The sequence below is a fragment of the Bubalus kerabau genome, chromosome 22 (assembly GCF_029407905.1).
Source record: "Bubalus kerabau isolate K-KA32 ecotype Philippines breed swamp buffalo chromosome 22, PCC_UOA_SB_1v2, whole genome shotgun sequence".
NCBI classification, from domain to species: Eukaryota; Metazoa; Chordata; class Mammalia; order Artiodactyla; family Bovidae; genus Bubalus; species Bubalus kerabau.
Genome location: NC_073645.1, coordinates 46752423 through 46778528, shown reverse-complemented (window position 1 = coordinate 46778528; position 26106 = coordinate 46752423). Strand labels below are relative to the sequence as shown.

Sequence of the window (26106 nt, the reverse complement as noted above, 5' to 3'; positions counted from 1 at the left end):
TGTGCGTAAATGTTTCCAGATACTGGAGAGTTCAAATATGCAAACAAGCATACACAGGAGTATACTGACCATAATGGATTTGAATCCACAACTAATCAAACACTGCACTTTTACCCTATTTCTTTAAAAAAAAAAATTACCTGGATGATACAGTCACATTCTAATTAATTCACTCCAACCTCTGTTACTTGTAGCATCTACCACGTTATCTAATCTAGAAACCTGGACGCCACTGTGACCCCACCACCACTTCTCCCCACAGCCAGTCCATCCACTTAACTCCGCTGGCATCTTCAGCATCTCTCTCAGACCAGCCACTGCCACGGCTGTCCCAGCGGGATTCCTGCCAGCGTCACTACAGTGTCCTAGCCAGGCTCGCCCCTAATTCCAGCAGCCAACACGCTGATCTTCTCACTCCCCTGTCCCTCCACCTAACCCTTTTCAGAGCCTTTAAATGCCCTCAGAATCATCTTCCAGTTCTTTGGCCTAGAAGATCCTTCACACTGCATCCCCTACTTGTCTCTCTCACTTCCCATCCACCATACAACCACGCTGAGCTACCCACCAGCTCCGAATTCGCCACAAACACCACCACCCCTGCCTCTGAACAGCTTCCTCAATGCCGTTCTCGTCTCCACCTATTTTGAAGCTAACTCATCCTACTCCTTCAGATCTCAGCTAAAACATGACCTGCTGCGGGTAAGAAGGTAAGGAAGGTACCGCAAAACACTTTCTCAAGTACTCCCCACAGCACCTGGCACTTACATCTATGAAACTGCACGCTATACAGAATCACTGTAACTGGAGATTCACTGACGCAGGAGCCAATGTCTTCACCATTGCACCCCTTTATGCCCAGTGCCTTCAACATGGTGGGTACTCGGTAAATATTTGCTAGCTGAATGAATGACTAATGCATTTCGGTTTTTTAAAAATCAAACATATGACTCAATCATTGTGGCAAAATGTCCTATTTTAAAAAACACATATCCCTTCTGTTGAAGTGTCTTAATTTTAAATGTCATTTTTAAAAGAGGACTGATCAAATCTAAAACATTTAAGAACTGAGAAATATTAAAACATCAAAAATGAAAACTAAAGAACACATTTCCTTCATATAAAAGAATATTTAATCAGAATGCCACACTCACCTCTGTAAGCAATACTGCTAGCATATCCTGCCTCTGAAAACGTATAGCCAGATGTACCAGAGTATAGCCAACATCGAAAGCAGAAGGGCGATTCAGCAAGCGGACTTCATCTGCAGTGAGCTGGCGGGCAATGTCCCCTCCCGACGATTTGTAAGCTTCAATAGCAGCTAAATCACCTTCTACAACACCTAAAACAAGCATCAGGACAGAAAATAAGTTTAATTCTATTTTTCTTCAAAAAGCACAAACCTGTAGCAGTCACTCAAAACTCTAATTCTCTGTGTTTCCTGGATCCCAGGGCATCATTCAAATGTCCTAGAGAATACAAAGGAAATGAGAGTGTATTCCTTTCCCTTTCATTTCCTTCCAGAACTAGAACTGCCTAGCTGGGCACTTACCATCCCATTAGTGCTGGCTCCATGCTCTGGTAAAGTTTAGAGAAATTATTAGAATATATTAAGAGGATCAAAGATCAACCATCTAGTGTGAAGACATTAAAGCCCCTGTTTTCTGGTCCTGGTTCTGCAGAAACCAAGGAGACAAGGATGTGCTTGCTGCTGCTGTTGGGCAAGTTCTGCCCTTTATTCTGCCCCCCTCCCCTTTTATGGCTGCGCTGAGTGGCTTTGCAGGACCTTAGTTCCCCTCCAGGGATCAAACCCTGGTCCATGGCAGTAAAAGCACCAAATCCTAACCACTGGACTACCAGGGGTATCCCTATGCTGCATTTTTAAAGTTGAATCAAAGTAAATGCTGAGCCTTCCTTCCACATTGCTGTTAACTGGGAGACAATTAAGAGCAGTTAAAATAAATGTTTAATGTAAGTAAAAGTTAGCAATACTTTGATTTCAGAATTTCTCACAGTCAAGTCTTCCTTATACCCATTAAGAATTATTAAATTATTAATACAGTAAAACTTGAGCTAGATAATTTTGAATGGAAATATGCTAAAACAAAATGCGATAAACCAGTTGGGGGTAGAGGTACAAAACAAGTTTCCAATTTTCCCAAATCCATAAGGAACTTTCTGTTGCCATTAAACTATGTTATTATTCTTAACACAAATTAATGTCAGGTAATAACAGAAATCTTATTTAGTAAGTACAGTATATCTATGAATAATAAGCAAATAACCTTGGCAAAAAAATGAAGGTGCAGGTGAGCTTCACATTTACCACAAATAGTGGTACACACACACACATACACACACCCCAAGACTGCAGGACTAAGTAACTGTTTCCTGAATTACATCAAGAAAAATCTGTTACGTGAAATGCTACTACTAGCTAAAACTATTTCTTAGTATACTTGCATTTTAAACTGCTATCTTGAATTAGGAATTAGATAAATAAGACTTGCTCCTTAAAGTGTAACAGACTGGTTCAATGCAACAATCTCCCCCATTATTAAAAATAACAAAGCTTTAAAATGATAATTCCCACATTCACTGAATGCCCATGACACACAGAGCAATATGCCAGGCAATGTGAGAAATGTAAAAGCATGATTCCTATACTCAAAACAGCCCTTCAGCATAGTTGTGAGCTATAAAAAGCCAGCTTCAAAGTTTTCCAACTCTGGGATCAAAGATCCGTTCTGCAAAAACAGATCCTCTGCCCAGAAAGATGACCCCCAGCCCCTGAAACACAACATTTTTCAGGTTAAGAACCCATGGTTTCAAATGATAACACCTTCCTAGGTAAATTTTTATTTCACAGCAATATAGGTTAATACATTCCTCAACATAAACACCTAAGGACAGCTGTAGCCCCCACTCCAATACATAAAGGACTTCAACAAAACCTTATGAGGCACAGCGCCTTGGAGACGTCATCAGGGCTGAAACATAATATAGCTGGCATGAGATAAAAGGAGGCGGACTTCTCAAAAGACCAAGCCTGGAGGTCAGACACAGAAATCTAAAATCTACATGTTTTAATGAACAGATGAGAATAATCTAGTAGTGTTCATAACATTTTGAATAATTTAATGCTTTGTTTTTTTTAACTAAACATGCCCTGTTCCATTTCTTTTCAGGTATACACTACTTCCTTACGAAGGCAACAACTTTTCACTTCGCCTCTAGCAAAGCTGTTTACTACTCCTAGGTGCAGTATCGCTGTACCTTTTACAGTTTTTAGCTTCAACCTTAAATTATATGCATCTATAAAATTTTGTGTGATATAAAAAATGTTCTAAGCACTTTCAAAAGCAACAAAGGGACCAAAAAGTTCTGATCAATTTACCTGAAAAAAGAGGAAGACCTACACAGTACATGTATATGCATGAGAGACAGTGTGTGTGTATACATATGCACACATATTTTTTTGTTTCTCAAAGATGAGGTAATCTAAAAGTAAATGCCAACTAACTATGCTTTTTTGGTTGGAGAAGAGATCTAAATTGCTGTCTTCGCTATTTTAATTCATCACACAGCTGATGTCTGGAAGGATCTCACCTCAGAAATACATGCTCAAGAATTCATTTCCTCTCTAATGTTTCTGAAGGATTTCTGTAACTAGAAACTAATTAGCCCAGTCACAGGTGGGGAGGAGTACAGACCAAACACCACAGCAAACTCAGCAGCTGTGCTTTGGAATTGTGACTTACAGTCTGCTTTCAAACTTAGTGTATTTTACCAAAAACAGGACTTCAAATGATGAACTGCATGGTATGTGAATTACATCTCAATAAAGCTGACATATGTACATACAAACTGATTTCTATTTGGCCTAATCCAAGATCTCAAAAACAATTACTTCCCCTGACCACAAGCTCTGCATTAAACTGCAAATGGGAAATACTGCTGCCCTTAGCCTGGAATATACACAGGAGGGCAGAAAATGAAGGTCAACAGAGATCTTGTTCTCTATTCTTCACAGCATAAAATAAATCTCCAAACCTTCCACAACACGAAAAACACAAATTCAACTACAGGGACAAAATAACATTTAAAAGAAAAATACTTCATTGTCTAATATTTTAGGAATACATAATTCCATTCTTTTCATTAACCACAATTAAGAGCTCATAGTTTCAGTTACTGGTGGGTGAATCTGGGCTACAAAAGATCAGTAAATTTATTACAAATCAAATTTCACGAGAATGTCAATGAACTGTCCAAATGTTTGTTGTATATCACTTACACACTGCTCAAGAGGAGCTAGTGATTAAAGTTTCTTCACAGATGGGTTTTCATTGTAAACATGGTGTCTAAAGGATCTGGCCTATACTGAGGTAATTTAAGTTTTAGCTACACATGTTTTCTTAGGGAGAAAAAAGCATTAGATTATATGCAAAGCAACTAAGAAAATGTCTTTGAGTCCTTCACATAACATTTTTACCACCTTTTAACATTAGGGGATAAAAGGAAAGCAGGAAGAAAGTAAAAGAAGTGGTAGGTAGGAAAATACAGTAAATAAATCTAAGTGGTAAAACCTCACTTAATGCAACAAAGACCATGAAAAAATTGGAAAGTTCCAGCAGAATAGAAATAGGTAACCTATACAAGCTTTCTAGGTTACTGACATCTCAGAATAACTCCAACAGTTAACGGAAGCTTCTCTGTAATATGTTGGTCTGAAAATTTAACTTATATTACACGCTCTGTCCCCTCCTACTCCAAGTGAAAGTCAAAGCCTTAGTCACTCAGTCGTGTCTGACTCTGCGACATCATGAACTGTAGCCCACCAGGCTTCTCTGTCCATAAAATTCTCCAGGCAAGAATACTGGAGTGGGTAGTCATTCCCTCCTCTAGAAGATCTTTGCAACCCAGGGACTGAACCCAGGTCTCCTGCACTGCAAGCAGATTCTTTACCTTCTGAGCCACCAGGGAAGCCCATGTTATGAAAACCAATTAAAAAGACAGCTGAAGGCACTCTGAGAAGATAAACTTTATAAAACTAATCGGCCATACCATTACGCATTCAAAATTGACTGAAACACACAACTAGCTAAGTGGTGGTACATAGTTACTGATAAAGCTAAAATACTTTTAAAAACATAGAGACCTTAGAATAAGTGAAATGAAAAAGAAGAAGAAGAAAAAAACTCATACTGTTCCGTAAGGTGGGCCAGGAGTAGAATTTAACATATTCTGAAGTCACAGGTCACAATTCACGGAGGACTTCACAGCTACTATGGAACTCCGTTGGTTAGAATATGGAGCTGGCTCATAGATATTTAGAAAACAGACTTATTTTTTCCCCCATATATGGCACAGTTTTCAAAGTTTTGCCTTGTTTCTTTTGACATAAAATCATAATGGTATCTAACTTTGAAAAGAATGCCAAATGGTAAAAAAAAAGCCAGGACTTACCTGAGCCCACATGGGCCAGCTCAACACTACCCTGGAGTTCTATGGTAGCTGTGACATCACAGCATGCTTATGCTGTGGGGTCAGGGTGGACTTGGAGTCAGCTGGCACAATTTCAGGAGCCCTTAAAGAGAAAAGTTAGTTTTAAGTGGTAATGTTCAGAATGCCCTTTACTCTGGTCAGCAGAAAGATGCAGATGTCGGTGGCTACAATGTCTGGACAGTTTTCCTCTACTCGGAGTCTAATTCCTTTAACTGTCTTTGCATACTAAAAAGGAAACTTGACCACCCAGTTCTTCAGACTCCTAACCATTTGGCTACAGTTCAAAGATGAACTTAAGACAGACACAGCCATCGCTCTCAATAACTCAAATAGAAGCTGTTTTTTAAATAAAATGACCTCAATATTTTTAGGTCTATCTTAAGTACATGCAAGCTCATGGCAATCCCAAAAACAGTTTGAGGAGACCAAACAAATCACCTTCTAAGATGCACTTTTCACATAATAACCAATGGCAACAAGTCAAAATCTATCATTTCTATTCATAGAATAGTGCAAATGAACAATACCTTTTCAAAAAACCAAGATGTGAAAATTATATATTGGAAACAAATTCTTAATTGAGTCTACACTTTATCAAGATGAGCTTCTATTCAATTCATTCAATAAACTTACTTCATTATGAAAAGATCCTCTCTATTTATTTCTGTCTGCATCGTGTGGCCTGTGGGCTCAATTTCCCAACCAAGGATTAAACCCAGGCCACAGCAGTGAAGGCTGAGAATCCTAACCACTAACCAGGGAACTCCCAGAAACATCCTCTTTAGAAAAATGAATTCAAATGATAGGGAAGTCAAAATAATAATCTAAGGAACACCTTTAAATGTTCTATAATTAATCACGACAAGTGATGATAAATGCAGTTTACACTTTCGAGCTCTTACCCTCTTACATCTTTGATGACTGTTAACTGCCATGGAAATATAAATCCCCACAGTCACCAAAAAAACACCTGAATTGACAGATACCTACATAAAGATCTTGCCATGCAAGAAGAATTACTGCTAAAAGCACAATGGAAGGGTAGAAAGGAACATGTCACAAAGTTATTTTGGGAAGGCGATCAGAGATGAGGATCAACTTTAATGGGTTAAAGATGAATGTGAGTTCAAATTAGAATGGTTACTTAAAATGTTGTCAAAAAGTCAACTGAAGGGATATTAAAGTTTTTCAAGAAAAAATTTCATCTGCTCTACTGTCAAGCTATCCTGGACAAATTTAAAACTAATCATTAGATGTTTAAAGTTATACCATTTTAGATCAGCCTTCTAAGAGGAAGTGAATTAGACTAAGTCTGCTGCTGCTGCCAAGTCACTTCAGTCATGTCCGACCCCACAGACAACAGCCCACCAGGCTCCCCCATCCCTGGGATTCTCCAGGCAAGAACACTGGAGTGGGTTGCCATTTCCTTCTCCAATGCATGAAAGTGAAGAGACTTAAGTCTAGCTACTCTCTTTTACAAGTGAGAAAATTAGAGGGTACATAAGCATTTTAAAAGGGACAGACAGATAAAAAGAAAACCTCTCATGGCATAACTTTATACTTTTTAGATTATGTCCACATAACACTTCTTCTAGCCAAAATATTGATAGAATTAAGAAGAGAATCATCAGATTGGAAAAGATATTAGTTCATCCTGATAAGGTCCTCAGAAAGAAGCACAAAACAAGGAAGTTGCTATAATTTGCCACTGCAAGAGAAGGTTCCAAGCTTCAGTAAACACTCAGGGCCCCACAACAATCCACAGAAAAATCCACATAAAACTGAGTGGTACATTTTTCCCCCAAAGTTTCAAGCCCACATGTCCAACAACTCATTAGACATCCTCACTATAGCATGCCTAAAACAGAACTTCGTGTCTTCAATGTCTCGGAAAAATGATACCGATAGCCAACCCAACTGTCCAAGCCAAAAACCCGAGTATCTTTCTTAATTCTCACCTCAACTCCAATATCAATTCTTTCAAGTTTTATCCATCCTACCTTTGTAAAGTCTCTCTCAAATATATCCCCCTTATTCCATCCACCACTGTCTCGACCTCAGGTCGAGGCTGCACCCTTTCTTATCTGGACTGCCTTAATTTCCTTCTATATGATCTGCCTGCCTCCAGTGCTGCCCCCTCCCAATCTAGTCTCTAGACACTGACTGGAATGAGCTTCCCGACCACACATCAGATGAAGGCAGTCCCTTTCCAAATAAAGTTTACCACTGCCCTTACGCTAGGAGCTAAAATCTTTAACCAGATTAAAAGGCCTTGAAAGGTCCAGCATTACCCCGCAGCCATCTGTCTCACAGCTCCCATTCTACACTCCAACCTGCAGACTTGAATTGAATGGATGGGCCATGCTCTCTAGCCTCTGGGGTCTTAACGAAAGCAATTCCCTCTGACAGAAACACTCTTTCCCCTCTTCTAAGGTTCTGGCTTACGTCATCTCTTCCTGAAAGTCCTCTCCAAATCTCCCAATGAGATTAGGGTACACACTTACTGCTCTAGCCTCCTCTGTCTCCTCTCCTGAAATTATCACACTGCACTGATCAGACCACAAACTCACTGAGAGCCCTGACTTCTGAGTGCTTTGGGAGTACACTCGATGATCGTCTGAATGTGTACATGAATGGACAAAGAAAAGGTGAAAATTAAGACAACTCTGAAAAGCAATGGGAGGGTGGAACAGGTTGGACATTTGCCTTTGAGATTTCAAGATACCTAATAAAGCCATAATTGTTTAAGCAGAAGTGCGATATTGATATTAAAAACAAAAATCAAAATAAAGAGTCTCGAAACAAATGAAGCAGAACTATTTTATGCAAGATAGAACCACCCAAATCAAAGGAGAATTTAATAAGTCAAAATGGAAATTACTTGGAAAAAACATTTTAATCCTCAGTTTAAAAAAAAAAAGATGGTGAAAGACAAAATGCTGTAACTCTCCCCACCAAAAAAAGGTAAAGAAAATGTTCAACAGACATAGTACGTATCTGTAATATAAACATTATTTATATTCACAAAGACTTCATACAACTTCATAAAATCACAAAAGAAAAATAGACAAAAGACATAAATCAATTCACAGAAAATAATACAAATGACTGACTAAATGAGATAGCTTGCTTCTTCTAATAACAAACATCAGCAAAGGTACAGCTATACAAGCAGTCTCTTACAGTGATGAGAATATAACCAGTCCAGTCCTTCCAGGAAGCAATTTACTATTACTAATATGCATAAAATACCTTTGACACATTTATATCATTTGATCCTATTATCCCATTTCTGGGAACCTAAGAAAAGCATCAGAAATGCTGACAATTTTATTCCTCAAAACATTATGAGAATAAAAAATTTCCAAATAAATCAAAGGCCAGTAGTAAGAGCTAGGTTAACAAAGTACGGCAACTCAAAGTCATAGCATACATTCATTTTTTTAAAGATGAAAATATTTTAATTACTTCAAAACGTAAACTTCAACAACAAAAGAATGTATTTCATTTGCATAAAAATATTAAAAACTGACTAATCAAGATGCACAAAATACACACACGAAAGATTTCTTCTATATAGAGACAGCATAAACTGTATTTTCTTCATAACGTCTCTCCCCTCTGACATATTCTACAATGAGGATGCTCTGCTTTTATTATTTAAAAATGAATTAAACTCATAAAGGAAGTCAGTATATAATGTCAAGTTTGATAAAACAAGAAAATACCGCTATGTCCATCAACAAATGAATAGACAAAGTGAGGCATATAAATGAAATGGAATTATTCCAACTTAAAAAAAAGGAAGGAAATTCTGACACATGTTACAACATGGATAAATCTTGAAGACATTACACTAAATGAAATAAGCCAGTCACAAATGGACAAACAGCATACGACTCCACTTCTAGGAGGCACCCAGGGTCGTCAAATTCACAGCGACAGCAGAGTGGCAGCTGCCAGGAGCAGGAAAAGAGGGAGTGGGGACTTACTGTATGCAGAGCTGCGGTTCTGCAAGGTGGAGAAAGTTCTGGACACAGATAATGGTTATTTATGTTACAGAATAATGTGAATGTACCAAAGCCATTGAACCGTACACTTAAAAACAGTTAAGATGGCAAATTTTGTCATGTATATTTCATCACAATTCAATTTTTTTAAAGGAAAAAAATGACAAAAGGACAATATTCAGAGATGGTAGAGGTCTTGCTTCAAAAATCACCTGTGTAGTGTTCCTCCCTCCTCCTCCAAAGATAAATGTTTATATTCACCTGATCACATCCAACTGAGGCTCATTCTGTAAAACAAATGGTCTGGCCTCTGAAAATGGTAATGACATGAGTAAACAAAAAACAAAAATAAAAACCACCTGAGACACTGTTTAGATTACAGGAGATAAAATAACTAAATAACCTTGACTGAATGGAGCTGGACCAGAAGTTATTAGTGAAACTAATAGTGAAGCTGAAATGGACTTCAAATATTAGTTTCTGGATAATTACACTGTGTGAATGGAGAAATGTGTTCTTAAAACATACAATGCTGAAATATTTAGGGGTAAATGTCATGACATCTAGAGCTAACTCTCAAGTTGTTCAGGAAAAATTATTACAGAGAGACGGAGACAAAAAAAAAAGAAGGCTCAAAATGTGGCAAAGTACTAACAACTGGAAAACCTATTTCAAAAGCATTTGGTGTTCAATGTATTATATTTGTAACTTATCTATTGGTTTTGAAATTTCTCAGAATGAAAGGCTGATGGGGGAAAGTTATCTCCACAAAGAACTGAAGGTGGAGAAAAGAAAAGGAAACTTATTTTTCTTTATAAATTCCTTCTATAACTGCTTGATTTTTATAACCGTGTGCATAGTTTATTAAATGTTTAAAGACATTTTATGGTAAACAGTCAAGTTCCCTGGAGTCTAAATATATCTTTTCATACTTAATATTTAAATGCTACTTTTGGATTTCATAATTCAATGTGTTCATTTAATATAATATTTTTAAAGAAAGCAAGCCTTCACTAAATCAGTGATGCATATTCAAATGTCAGTACCATACAACCAAGAATCGTTAGACATATTCCCTTTCTCAGCATTAGGAGACATATTATAGTTGGCAGCCCTGTGTAATCAATCATTTCTAAAAGCCAGGAACTATGTCTCAGGGACTAAAGGCAACCAGAAGAATCCTGCCAGGGCTCTATTTCTGCCATTGTCATCCATCTGCCTTGACACACTCATTCCTGGAAGATTCTTTCTTATCCCAGGTGTCAGGAAGCACTATGAAAAGCCTTACTGAACTGGCCAGGGGATACACTTAAAATGAGTGTGTATTCCCTCCAGACTACAATCTTACATTTTGGAGAATTACCAAGATTCACTTAAAAACCATGACTTAAAATGTGATTTTAAAACAAGAGTTCCAAAAGCACAAGAGGAAATCCTTTGAAACTTGAAGAAAAACAAGACAGAACTAGCTGAAGATAATACTGCTTTCACAGTGCCAAAAAGAATTCCATTACCTGTAATATCAACTACCTAGGACAGGAAGGAGATCCACTACCAAAAATGTGTATGAAGTGAAGACACCAGCGTCCTTACAGCTACACGCACATCTCACACGAAGAGTATCACACAGAGTTAACCAAGGACATACAAGGCACTGCCAGCATCGCAGCAGCCTGCTTTCCTTTTAAGGATGCAGTGCCCAAGATCTGCTGCAGGAGTCTGCATATATTCTGGATTCTATTAAAAGCTTTTAATAGAATATTGCAACTCAAACCATTTTTTTTTAATGTTTTTAAAAGGTGTGATGGTTTTGAATGTCAAAGACTAAGAAGACCTTTTTTGCAGGCTCCACATTCATTCATACGTAAAGCAATGTATTAAGGAAAAAGGGACACTAAATAAGAGCATCTTTCAGGAGGACAGCTTGGTATCACTATAAAACCAACAAGCAAATAAAATGGTCCAGCAGTTACAGAATAACCATAGCTTAAAACTAAGCAATTCCACAAGGCAGGAAAAATTCTAAAGACGGAAACAGCTGCAGTTTATCAGGTATAAGCAAACACAGCAAAGCAAACAGAACAAATACTTCATACTAAAACCAAGCTCGAATAATGTGCCCTGGCTATTGAGGGCTGGGAAACACTAGCAAGTGCTAAGATTACCTTAGGATACAGCAATAAACTTCACTTAGGCATACTTATTTAGCTGACTCGAAAAAGACTGAAAACATTAATATTCACTGGCATCAAACATTGTTCAAAAGTCCCAGTAACAGCATTTCTTTCAACCAAATCAAGAAGGAAAAAAAAAAAAAAAAAAAAAACACCACCACACTGTGAATAAGAAATATATGGTCTTCATCTACTATTCCTGGCATATAACTCCTAAAAGCCGTGTAATTTCCTATTAAGAGCCATAAAGGCATCTTTTGTTACAGTACTTAGTTTTGTTCTCAGTTCCTAAATAGTTCAGAATGATAAAGATGAAATAAATAGGAGTCTTTTGTTACTCATATAGCAAGCCCTTTCAAACACCTCTGAGCTTATGTTAAAAGGTGACTTTTAGGAAAGCCTCTAAAGATGGAGGCTGGTTGCCAGGGGAACCAACCCAGAGATTCTAAGGTTGGAACGTTCAGCCCCACCCCACTACCACCTCCTTGTGGGGAGATGGGCTGAAGGTTGAAACACTCACCAGTGTCCAATGATTTAATCCATCGTGCCTCCATAAAAATCCCCAGTGCTGGGTTTGGAGAGCTTCTAGGCTGGTGAACCTGTGAAGGTGCTGCAAGAATCCCTTCCCATTCCGTGCCACATGCATCTCCTCCACCTGGCTATTCCTGAATCATGTATTTTTAATAATAAACCAGCAACCTAGTAAGTAAACTATTTTCCCGAATTCTGTAAGCCATTCTGACAAATTGAACCCAAGGAGGTGACTGTCAACCTAGGATTTATAGTCTACAGTCAGAAACACAGGTGGCAACCTGGATTAGTATTGGCATCTGAAGGGGGTAGGAAAGAAGAGAGACAATCTAGTGGGACTGAGCCCTTAAACTGTGGGATCTGAGGCTATTTCCAGGTAGACATCTGTAAGAAAAAGAAATGCAAAAAAGCAAAATGGCTGTCTGAGGAGGCCTTACAAATAGCTGAGCAAAGAAGAGAAGCTAAAGGCAAAGGACAAAAGGAAAGATATACCCATCTGAATGCAGAGTTCCAAACAATAGCAAAGAGATAAGAAAGCCCATCTCAGTGAACAATGCGAAGAAATAGAGGGAAACAATAGACTGGCAAAGACTAGAGATCTCTTCAAGAAAATCAGAGATACCAAGGGAACATTTCATGCAAAGATGGGCACAATCAAGGACAGAGCTGGTATGGATCTAACAGAAGCAGAAGACATTAAGAGGTGACAAGAATACACAGAACTATACAGAAAAGATCTTAATGACCCAGGTAGCCACAATGGTGTGATTACTCACCTAGAGCCAGACATCTTAAAGCGAGAAGTAGGCCTTAGAAAGCATCACTACGTATGAAGCTAGTGGAGGTGATGGAATTCCAGTTGAGCTATTTCAAATCCTGAAAGATGATGCTGTGAAAGTGCTGCACTCAATATGCCAGCAAATATGGAAAACTCAGCAATGCCCACAGGACTGGAAAGATCAGTTTTCATTCCAATCCCAAAGAAAGGCAATGCCAAAGAACGCTCAAACACCGGCACAACTGCACTCATTCCGCATGCTAGCAAAGTAATGCTCCAAATTCCCCAAGACAGGCTTCAACAGTACATGAACCAAGAACTTCCAGATGTTCAAGCTGGATTTAGAAAAGGCACAGGAGCCAGAGATCAAATTGCTAACATCTGTTGGATCCTAGAAAAAGCAAGACAGTTCCAGAAAAACATCTACTTCTGCTTTATTGACTACGCCAAAGACTTTGTGTGGATCACAACAAACTGTGGCAAACTGTATGCAGGTCAAGAAGCAACAGTTAGAACCAGATGTGGAACAATGGACTGGCTTGGGAAATCTGCCCCTGCCTCCTCCACCATCACACCACACACACAACACACACACACCACATACACATCCAGTAGCCCTTAATGCTACAAATGTAATCTAAGGGTACAGATGAATTTTTTCTTACAAACACACCTATATGCTACCTTTGTCTAGAAAAGGATAACAACGTAGTGATATCACATCTGGCGAGTCAGTAAGCCTCTTTGTGCCTCAACTTCTCCCATTATATAACAAAATAATGACTCTCGTTTTGACACTGAACTAGTGAGGATTAATTTTTTCTGAAACTGTCAAATTAAGATGCTCTGTAATTTTTTAAAATATCATCTGTATTAATTTCCTATTGCTGCTTCTAACAAATTACTACAAATCTAGTGACTTAGGGCTTCCTTGGTGGCTCAGCTGGTAAAGAATCCGCATGCAATGCAGGAGACCTGGGTTCAATCCCTGGGTTTGGGAAGATCCCCTGGAGAAGGGAAAGGCTACCCACTCCAATATTCTGGCCTGGAGGATTCCATGGACTATCCATGCAGTCACAGAGAGTCAGACACAACTGAGGGAATTTCACTAGTGACTTAATACAAATTTTTTATCTTAAAATTTAGGAGAGGTCAGAAGTTCCACAGGGGTCTCACTGGGCTAAAATCAGGGTGCACTCCACAGGGAGAGTCTGGGGTAGCTGTGCCTTCTCCATCTTCTAGAGGCTGCCAGCATTCCTGAGCCAAGAGCCCTGCACCACTTGGAACCTCTGCTGCTCCACTGCCTCAGCTCATTCTCCTATCTCTATCTTTCACTGATTAAGGACCCACATTACACTGGGCTTGCCAGGATCATCTGGGATAATCTCTCCATCTCAAGGCCCTTGAATTACATCTTTTGCCAAGTAAAGCAGCATATTCATAGGTTCTGGGGACTAGGATTTAGGCCTTTTGGGGGGCTGGAGGATATTGTTCTGCCTGCCCAACTTTTTAGATCAGTCATGTACATCAGAGAAACCCCAAAGAGCTGGCAATAAGTGCCTACAAGTAAGTCAAGTATCAGGCAAGTAAAAAATACAAATTTGGACACTAACTTGTCACTAATATTGTATTTTTCCAAGATACCTAATGTTCTGTGTTTTCAGACAATTCAATAAAATACCTCAGCAGAGTAAATTAATAATTTTTAAGGCTAAAGGAGTACTTACTGAACTAGAAAACATAAGTTTCTATTTTTTTTTGTTTACAATAACTTATACGCCCTGAATTACCTCTAAAGTTAAAAAGTCACAGTCACTAAGACATATGAATAAATGGATAAAATCACTGTCTGTTATGTCAAGAATTTCCTTTTCTGTTTTGATGTTGTAATTTTCTTAGTATAAATCACCTTTACTATCATTTCAGTGCACAACACTACCATCCCTCAAAAACTAATACATGACTTTTTCTTCCATTGAAGTTAATTTTGTTTGGGTTATTGCACAACACTCCTTTCATTTGACCAGACACTGTATCTCAAAATTAGGAATTGAAAAAGTCATTATAGAAAATTACACACTGCAACGGGTATTTCTAGATGCAACACTGTGATTTATAGGGAAAAAAATCTTCAGATGACCACATATATACATACATATATATATGCAAAATTCAGACTTAAATTGAAGAAATTAGGGAAAACCATTAGACCATTAGGTATGACCTAAATCAAATCCGTTACGATTATACAGTGGAAGTAACAAATAGATTCAAGGGATTAGATCTGATAGAGGGCCTGAAGAACTATGGACAGAGGTTTGTGATACTGTACATGAGGCAGGGACCAAGACCATTTCCAAGAAAAAAGAAATGCAAAATGGCAAAACGGCCATCTGATGAGGCCTTACAAATAGCTGAGAAGAGAAGAGAAGCTAAAGGCAAAGGATAATGGGGAAAATATACCCATCTGAATGCAGAGTTCCAAAGAACAGCAAAGAGATAAGAAAGTCTTCCTAACTGATCAATGCAAAGAAATAGAGGAAAACAATAGAATGGGAAAGACTAGAGATCTCTTCAAGAAAATTAGAGATACCAAGGAACATTTCATGCAAAGATGGGCATAATAAAGGACAGAGCTGGTATGGACCTAACAGAAGTAGAACATACTAAGAAGAGGTGGCAAGAATACACAGAGAACTATACAAAAAAGATTGTCACGACCCAGACAATCACAATGGTGTGATCACTCACCTAGAGCCAGACATCCAAGAATGCGAAGTCAAGTGGGCCTTAGGAAGCATCACTACAAACAAAGCTAGTGGAGGTGATGGAATTCCAGTTGAGCTATTCCAAATCCTGAAAGATGATGCTGTGCAAGTGCTGCACTCAATATGCCAGCCAATCTGGAAAACTCAACAGTGGCCACAGGACTGGAAAAGGTCAGTTTTCATTCCAATCCCAAAGAAAGGCAATGCCAAAGAATGCTCAAACTACTGCACAATTGCACTCATCTCACACGCTAGCAAAGTAATGCTCAAAATTCTCCAAGCCAGGATTCAACAATACGTGAACCGTGAATTTCCAGATGTTCAAGTTGGATTTAGAAAAGGCATAGGAACCAGAGATCAAACTACCAACATCCGCTGGATCATAGAAAAAGCAAGAGAGTTCCAGAAAAACATCTACTTCTGCTTTATTGACTACGCCATAGATTTAACGTGTAGATCACAACAAAGTGGAAAATCCTTCAAGAGATAGGAATACCAGACCACCTGACCTGCTTTCTGAGCAAACTGTATGCAGGTCAAGAAGCAACAGTTAGAACCACACGTGGAACAATGGACTGGCTCCAAACTGGGAAAGGAGTATGTCAAAGCTGTCTACTGTCGCCCTGCTTATTTAACTTATATGCAGAGTACATCATGCAAAATGTCCGGGTGGATGAAGCACAAGCTGGAATCAAGATTGCCAGGAGAAGGATCAATAATCTCAGATATGCAGATGACACCACCTTTAGGGCAGAAAACGAAGAAGAACTAAAGAGCCTCTTGATGAAAGTGAAGAGGATATAGTGAAAAAGTTGGCTTAAAACTCAACATTCAAAAAATTAAGATCATGGCATCCGTTCCCAGCACTTCATGGCAAACAGATGGGGAAACAATGGAAACAATGAGAGACTTTATTTTTGGAGCTCCAAAATCATGGCAGATGGTGACTGCAGCCATGAAATGAAAAGACACTTGCTCCTTGGGAGAAAAACTATGACAAAGCTAGACAGCATATCAAAAAGCAAAGACATTACTTTGCCAACAAAGGTCAAATTACTTTGCTAGTCAAAGCTATGGTTTTTCCAGTAGTCGTGTATGGATGTGAGGACCACATCCATCGTGTATGGACCACAAAGAAAGCTGAGTGCCAAAGAATTGATGCTTTGAGCTGTGGTATTGGAGTAGGGACTCTTGAGAGTCCCTTGGACTGCAAGGAGATCCAACCAGTCAATCCTAAAGGAAATCATCCCTGAATATTCATTGGAAGGACTGATACTGAAGCTCCAATACTTTGGCCACCTGATGTGAAGAACTGACTCCTTGGAAAAGACCCTGATGCTGGGAAAGATTGAAGGCGGGAGAAGGAGACAACAGAGAATTGAAACAATTGGATGGTATCACCGACTCGATGGATACAAGTTTGAGCAAGCTCCAGGAGCTGGTGAAGGACAGCAAATTCTGGCGTGCTGCAGTCCATGGGGTCGCAGAGCATGGGCACAACTGAGCAACTGAATTGAAATATATATAAATATAAATAAATAAATAAATATATATATACATACATATGACCTTCATCCACTGTTCCTGGCTCACAACTTCCCCAAACCCTTAAACTTCCTGAGTGATAAAAGCAGTGAGATAATATTTGGTCTCTTTTCCTCAGCTCTTGAAAACACATCAGGGTAGTTGACTTTTGGATCCCACCTCAAGGTGGGGGCTGGCTGCCAGGGGAACTAGCCATGTGATTAGAGGACTGTGACGTTCAGCTCTACCCACTATAGCACCCTGAGCTCCAGAGAGGGGAGAGGGAAGAGAAGTGGGAGACTCCCAGTGACCAATGATTTAATTAACCATGTCTATGTAATAAGGCCTCCGTAAAACCCCAAAAGGACAGTTTCAAGAGCCTCCAGACTGGTGACCACACAGAAATTTGAGGACAGAGGCATACTTGGAAAGAGCATCACGGAAGCTCCACGCCCCTTCCCCAAACCTTACTCTCTACACAGCTCTTCCATCTAGATGTTCATCTGTATCCTTTAATCATATCCTTTTATAATAAACCAGTGACCCAGTAAGTAAACTGCTTCTCTGAGTTACGTGAGGTTTTCTAACAAATTTATCAAACCCAAGGTGCGTGAGGGTGGGAGTGTCATGGGAGCCTCTGATTTATAGGCAGTCAGAAGTACAGGTTAACAACCTGGGCTTGGGGCTGGCTTCTGGCATCTGAAGTGGAGGGAGGTCTTCTGGGACTGACTCCTTCACCTACAGGATTTGATTCAACCTACAGGGTAGACAGTATCAGAACTGAGTTGAACTCTCAGGCACCCTGCTGGTGTTTTGAGAATTACCTGTTGAGACATGAGGAAGCGCCCCAATACAGACACATGTTGGAATTGAAACCCTTTACACAAGAGGAAGAACACACCATTAACAAAACCTTAGTAATTCACTTCCTTGAGAAAAACCATCATACACATGATTTTTAATACCAGTACCAAAATAAATTGAAAAGACCATTTTAAAATGCAAAAAGCTTATACACTAATTATTGTTAAAATGAAAAAAGTGTTAATGAAAGCAATACATTCTGACATGTTTAACAACACACAAGTTTTAGACATTTCTACAGTCTACGGTTAATATCTGACACTCTGGAGTGGACAGATGCATGTAACACTGTATATAGTAAGGGGGCCAAAATATAATCAGCATAAATACAGAATATAACTGCCACAAGTATTACTTTTCAACAGAAGTTATGAGAAAGGGAAAAACATTCCATCAAATACAACAAAATGTTTGCAGACACTTTGTAAGAAAAAATTAAATCTAACGTATCTCCTATGTTTTAAGAATCATCAATGTTTAGACACATCGGAATTTTGCTCAGTAATAAGATTACAATCCTCCTGACTCCATTTCAATATGCTCCATGATAATGCGATTCTGGGTTAGCTCATAAGTCTGATTCTCAACAGGGGTACACCAGTACACACTGTAGGTCACCCCAAAGCTTGGGGGCAACAGAGATGTTATTAATGCATATGTTATCTCTAATGCCATTGCCAAGCACAATTCTTTTCCTCCTACGCCTTCAACAGCACTCTTTCTCACTGTCCTCCAATATCAAATCCTTTCCATCTTCATTAGCAGGGTCACTAGACAAGTTAAATGTAAGAAATATTCAGCTGCCTAAGGCAAAATGCAAAACAGGAAGCAACACGTCCAATGGCAACTGAATAATAACTTTTCAAGAAAAAAACTTTAAATATTCATCATGAAGATGGAGAAATTAAATGTGAAGAAATCTGACTTCAGACTTTCCATATCCATAGACCACCTAGTGATAAACTGAGACCTCTTATAAGAAGATCCATGGGACCTACTTGCTCTCTTAACCTGACAAGAAGCCAAGTTGGTTGAGGGCAGTCTGTAAGGTGAAAAGTACAGAATGGTAGGGAGAAAGCCAAGTGGAGAAATTTAAGAGAGAAGCAAAAAGGTTTGTCTCTGAAAGGTCTAGATGTCCAGATCCCAGTTTCCACAAAAGTTTATTCACTGATTAACAAAAATTTCAATGTCTGTTATGTATCAGGCACTGTTCAAGGTACTAGGAAACAGCTGTGAACTAAACAAACAAAATTCCTGGTCGTCATAAAGCTTAAGTTCTTGTATACTTATAGCTGATTCACAGTGTTGTACAGTAGAGACCAACAGAAGATTGTAGAGCAATTATCCTCCAATTAAAAATAAATTTGCTAAAAAAGTTTTAAGTTTTACGAAAGAGACAAATGAGGTGATTTCTAATAAGTATACTAGGAGGTTAACAAGTGTTGTGAAGAAAATGAAAGTTGGGGGAAAAGGATACAGAACAGGACTGAAATTTCAGATGCAGCAGTCAGGGAGGCCTCCCAGAGAAGATAACATGTGAGAAAATACCTGCAGGAGGTACATTCGCTAATCCTGCAAATCTAGAGAAAGTAATCCAGGAAGAGGAAATAGTGCAAAGGGCTTGAGGCTTATTTGCAGATAAGAAAGGTTGCAAGAGTTGCTGGAATCAGAGAGAGAGAGAGAATGTGTCTAAAAATGGGGGAAGTAGGTGTGGGATAGAGAGCAGAAAGAGCCTAAAAATTGGCTTTTACTTTGAGCAACACAGGGAATCACTGGAGGAGTGAGTAGCTACTCCTGAGTGGAGTAGCTCCTATTCTGAGAACAATTTGTAAACAAGGATACAAACAAAGAGAGGATCATGGCTTGGACCAGGGTGATGACAGGTGGCCAGATTCTGGATATATTTTGAAGACAGAGCCAGTGAGAATGAAATATGAAAGAAAAAGGAGAAAGCCGAGGTTGACCAAAGCTTTGGACACAGCAAATATAAATGAACTTGCTGGGTCCAAAGTCCTAAACCAACATGGGAGAGAGAGAGAACAGATTTGAAAGGCTTGCTCAGATTTAGCCTCACTGAGTTTGAAATAACTACATATTCAAGGGAAAATGCTGCAGAGGCAGCAGCTGGATATGAGAGTCTAGGGTTCAGGCATACAAGAAGTTATCGTACAGATTTAACCTGAGATTCTTATCTGACCCTGTGTCTTTTCAAGGGATCAACTTGGGGGTCCCTTGTTGTTCTTCTAAAGGGCACCTGATTCGGTAGAAGAGCAGCACTAAAATAACGTGTTAGGTGGCGCTGCCTTAATTCCAGGGACACCATCATCTATCCAGGGGGAAAGGCAGACCATGATTAGAATCAACAGAGCTCCCAGAAAATAACCTGGCACTGAACCGCAGACATTCCAGAGACAGGCGCTATTTAAACCACACCTCTGCCGCTACCATTCGGGCATCCACTCCCAGATGCCTTTTCTTCTGGCTTTGGCACTGCTGTCCCCAACGTCCCCTCACCACACAAGAGAATATGACTGAGGTGAAACTTACACCCAACAGTCACATAAAAGACACTTTCTTAATACTGTGGAAACTTCAGCTTTAGCCTTCTCAATACTGAATCTTCATTCCCATTTTAAAATGCTGGCCTGAGGTTGAGATTTTTTATTTAAATTTCAAATGGGAAAGTCTCACATTTTATACTTAGGATAAATTTTATGCATAGTATACACTTTATACTTAGTGTACATACTTTGGAGATGATTTTTTTTTAATAGATATGCTGCCAAAGTGAGTACTAAGATGGCTTTATTAAAGGTCTAAATCGGTAAGCCATAATATACCGTATCTAATGAAATCTGGAAAGCGTAAGGCAGACAGAAAGGGAGAAGATTAATTTCCAATACATGTGGACTTCTGCTAACCCAACACAATGTCAACAACTGAAAGTTAACGTATTTCAATGATATTTACAAATCAGGATAAGACTATCCAACAAAGACAGGACCAGTCTTTCATACAACTGTTTAGAACCATACTATACAGTGAAAACTCAAAAATACTTGCTGGTAGGAAACAGAATCCACAGTACCAAGAAACAATCAATTCTTAGCCCTAAGAACCTAGAAACTCTGGAGTATGTGGGAATGGGGACTTGACTTTGCTCAGTTATAAGAATTCAAAGAGGCAAAAAGATGGTTATCCAAAAAAAACTCAATATATGGAAAGAAAGACAAACATCAAGAAGACACAGTAGTCAGAAATGCAAGAAATAACAGCCATAAAGACAAAGATATACTGACAGGTCTAACTTGTGCATGTCAAGGGGAACAAATATTTCAAAGCAGTTCTTATCATTAGATCCACTAACTTGAAGAAACAGTAACCCCAAAGAGGTTAAAAAAACCACTGCAACCTAGTTTCTTACCTTCTATACTAAACACCACCTTACAGTTAATATTAACATATTACACTATTGCCTGCAAAAATAATCTTAACAGTGTTCCAAAAGACAGATGGGTAATTAAAGGATAATCACACCTAGATACAGAAAATCACATAAGATTCCATTTATATGGAATATTCACAATAATAGTCACTGAAACAGAAATCAGACTGCTGATTACCGGGGTCTTGGAGGTGTGGAACAACTGCTTAAATGGGTAACGGGTTTTTTCCAGGATGATGAAAATGTTTCAGAACTAGATGGAGGTGATGGTCGCACAACACTGTGGACATGCTAAATACCACCGAATTGTTCACTTTCAAAATGATGAGTTTTATGTTATGTGAATCTGACCTCAATTTTTAAACATTCATAATAAATAAAACCCTTCTGTATCTCCGGGTTTTAAAAAAAAGAAAAAACATTCACACCATATGTGGCACCTCAATTTGGGGAGAGAAAAAGAATCGCTGGGCTGTAGTGGGACAGCACAGACGGCTGAAGACAGCTCGTCCTCGTCCTTGTCCTCGTCACAGGAGAGAACGGGAGCTAACAGGTACTAAGTGCTGTTTCTGTGTCTTGTTCAGAAGGGCTCATCTGCTGGGACTTTCTTGGGGGGCCAGGACAAAGCTAAAACAAAAAAACAGATTTCTTGAAATCTACTCTTTGGACTTGTAGGTTCCTAAGTTATGTACTCCATATTCTTGGGGCTATATTCAGGAAAATAAACAAAATTAATTGGTACTAGGAAATACACACACATAACCACACACACACACATCCCCACAGCCATGTTTAAGGCATAGTTATTATTCCACACAAGATTTAACTTTAGTAGTCACTCAAAATTTTCTTTACAAAGCTGAATGTCAAAGTAAGCACCCAACTGGGATGACCCAGAGGGATGGTTCCGGGAGGGAGGTGGGAGGGGCGTTCAAGATGGGGAACACGTGTATACCTGTGGCAGATTCATGTTGATGTATGGCAAAACCAATACAATATTGTAAAGTAATTAACCTCCAATTAAAATAAATAAATTTATATTAAAAAAAAGCAAGCACCCAATCCAAATTATTTAAATTTATATAATTCAAATAGCTAATCTACTCAAAAGCAGTGGGGGGCATACAAATAACTGCTTTCGTGAATTACAATCATAAATAATTAACTCACAAGATCAGTAACTGGAGAAAATCTTACTCTCACAACCTGTCTCTGTCCCTTAACAGCTCTGAGCCAGTAACTGAGATTAATATCCAGCATTTCCTTAGGAAAGTACCAAAACACACAAATCATGTTTGAACTACAAAATCAGCTGGCCACATGAAATCAGTTTCACGAAGTTTGCAAATATTCACTACAAGACATTCACAAAAAATTAACATCAGCGTTTTCAAGGTCAGTATTATGTCTGTTCAACTTCTTGGAGTCACACATTTTTGTGATATTTTTAACTTCTGACTGAAGCTTCTACCATCACAAGACGCTCACACTGTTTACAGACACTCCGAAGCTGCAGCTGGCGCTCCTTAGTCACATCTCCTTACAATTAAGCAGAGTAGCAGTTTTAAACTGCAGGTATATATTTCACTACAGATAGGTAAAAAACTCTGCTATAACTTGACATTTTTCTCTCTAAAGATGGAAAGACACATGCACAATGAAATGGGAGGCAATATAGGACAATGTTACGACAAGATCACAAATTCAGAGGTTCTCATGCATGCATACTGCGAGTAGTAGCTATCATGCTGAATTAACTAAACGCTAAATAATGTTGACCTTCCTTATATCTTTCACGTTACTTTTAGTATCTTTTCCCAACCCATTCAAACAACAAGATCACAAATTCAGAGGTTCTTATGCATGCACACTGGGAGTGTAACTATCATGCTGAATGAACTAAATGCTAAATAATGTTACCTTCCTTATATCCTTCACGTCATTAATCTCTTTTCCCAATCCATTCAAAAAACACAGAAACTTACCCACACAAGCATTGAGGAACAGCCAGTCAGTCTTTTTCATCCTGTTTTTAATTTGCTTTAGTTTTTTGAAGTCCACTTCAAGTTCCTCCTTGCTGCCAACAGCACCAGCCAGCTCAATCCTCTGGAAATCCATTTTCACCTCCGAGTCCCGTTTCATAGTCGGCGGCGATCTTCTCTGGCTGTTGCCACTGCTACAGCTTCCTCTCCATCGAGCTCTGTCTTGCTCATTAATTATTGAAGAAGCCTCTTCAGTCTCTGCGAACTCGATTGCTTCAATATTATTAGGTCTGGGATGATCGCAAACAACACATTTTTTAGCCTTGGCCCAGTTTTCATATGTGCAAACAGAACAAGTCCAATGCTGGGTCCTTGTGTTCAGTTTATTTCTATCATTGTATTCCTCACAAGGATCAACAGAAAAAGCAACTGGTCTTGAGCCAGATCCTGAGGATTGAGGAGATTCTGTGGGACTCCTGGTCCTACGCTGGGATAAGCACTGAGTGCATCTGATTGCTCTTGGCCAGTTCAAATATGTGCACATGTGGCATGACCATTTATTGGCATTTTCCATGCTATATGAAGATTTAACCCTTGGTCTTGCACTAGAGTCTGGACAGATCAAAGGACTACTTCCTCCTTCGGTGCTGGAAGGATCCCAATCTCTACCAACATCACTTGAACCACTTTTAAATGGATCTTCTGTAATAATTGTCCCACTAGGTCTCTGGGCACGACACATGGTACACTTGATCGCAGACGGCCAGTTTTCATACGTACAGTATTCACAAGCCCACTTAATTCCACGTTCTGACATTGTGCACTTCTTGAAGTGAGTTATGTCAGGCAGGAAGCTATAAATAATTAGGACATGGTTATTAAAACAATAGCTACATAATTTCACCCCTGAAAACATGCCCAAAATATAAAAGTAACCTTCACCTTATAAAATATCAATTTCTCAAGATATGCATGTAACATTTCTTACTGAAATCTTTTTTTTTTTTAAATTTCCAGAGAGACACTGGAGATAGTTCCCAAAGAAAAATCTTAGACCTGGGGATTTAATGAAAATGTACTTTGGAATGCAAGAGAGACAGGCAAAAGGAAGTTTGTTCTAAGAGGGAAGGAGGTTAAAGCAGGAAGCCTCTCACAGAAATGTTTCATCTCAGCCAGGTCATCACCATCAATTTATAAAAATAACCAGTAATTAAAAGATTCAAAGGTAAGGGATAGAACACAAACCATGTATCTTAAACACATAACATTCTTAAATTATGAGCAACAGACTATTATGCTATTGAGGCATAGTACCACGATGTTTGATTCACTAAAGAATTCAGAAGATCAGTCAACTCTATCCTTCTTCCTAAGGGAGAAAAGCAGCCTAAATGTGCTCATTCCCCACTGCTCTTAATAAGCACAGGTAGAAAAGATGTTGAGGAGTAATGCTTACAATTAACAAAGTAACAATGTGAAACAAGATAATGTTCCTTGATAGCCTATATCCTCAAAATCTTGCTCCGTCTAGAGTGCGAAAAGTAAAAACCGCACTTTACGTACTCTCAGGACAACCAATCGACAAAACATCCCTGCGATAACCACTAGCATAATGACTCCAATATAATTTTGAATATTTATACTCAAAATATTCAATATTTAAAATGCACTCAATTACATTAACTATTTAAAAGGTTCCTAGGATTCTACACTGGACTTACTAACACTACAAACTATGAAAACTTTATTATTTAATGACAACCAACTTATAAATACTTACACAGCAAATGTAATGATTTTTTTTAATGGCTTGAATTTAGACATTGGCCACAAAAGCCAGCCTTTCCCTTTTCTTAACTCCCTTTCTCAACTAAATGTGTATCATCCTGCTACCTATGTGAAACCAGAAAAGTGAAACAAATCTAGGGAAAGTAAAAGAAAATTTTCCTTCTCTCTCAAGGATTTTTCCTTTTGAACCTGGAAAGCAAAATCTTTCATTTAGAAGTGTATTATTACATCCCTGCTTGCCAAGTCCTCACTCCTTTTAATAGCATAAACTTTGTTAAGAGGACAATTTCACTATAAGAGAGCCTACTATTTAATAGCTAAAATAAAAATCACACTTACTAAGATTTAAGTTTCCATGCTATAACCTCCACCTTGTTGTACATGGTCAGAATGAAAGCACAGTTTATAAATCAGAACAAAGACAAGACTCAGTCGTCATGGTGGCTCAGATTCTGACTTCCTCAGGAGATACTGCAAAATGTAGTAAGTGGTTCTGCAGAATTGTGAATAGCTATTCCTGTAAAGGAGACCAAAACTGAATTTCACTTGAAGCCTACTACTTTATCCAAAAGTATTTATTTTTTAAAAAAGGCTTTATTTTTATAAATTCTCTATTCTAATCCTACTCATTTAATAATGGACTCCGATCTTTAGAATTTTAATATAGCAAAGAGTCAGCTGATTGGGTTGGTCAATCAAATTAGGTACAGGAAAGATATTTTTCCCCTAAAACCTTA

At 38.6% G+C, this 26106-nt stretch overlaps 1 protein-coding gene across 3 annotated transcripts in view; it reads right to left on the bottom strand.

The window, feature by feature from the left end:
• Positions 1-26106, bottom strand: part of ZRANB1 (zinc finger RANBP2-type containing 1) — a 73672-nt gene that overhangs the window by 20244 nt on the left and 27322 nt on the right. For 2 of the 3 annotated variants that reach the window (XR_008707265.1, XM_055560881.1), the window contains exons 2-4: positions 25709-25886; positions 23585-24435; positions 1152-1339 (exon numbers count right to left, since the gene is read on the bottom strand). Coding sequence is in view for 2 of the 3 variants with exons in the window: in XM_055560881.1 (XP_055416856.1) it covers positions 1152-1339; positions 23585-24435; positions 25709-25752 (1083 nt within the window). In the remaining variant the exon portion in view is untranslated. The remainder of the gene's footprint in view (positions 1-1151; positions 1340-23584; positions 24436-25708; positions 25887-26106) is intronic. The other variant, XM_055560882.1, reaches the window with a different exon arrangement.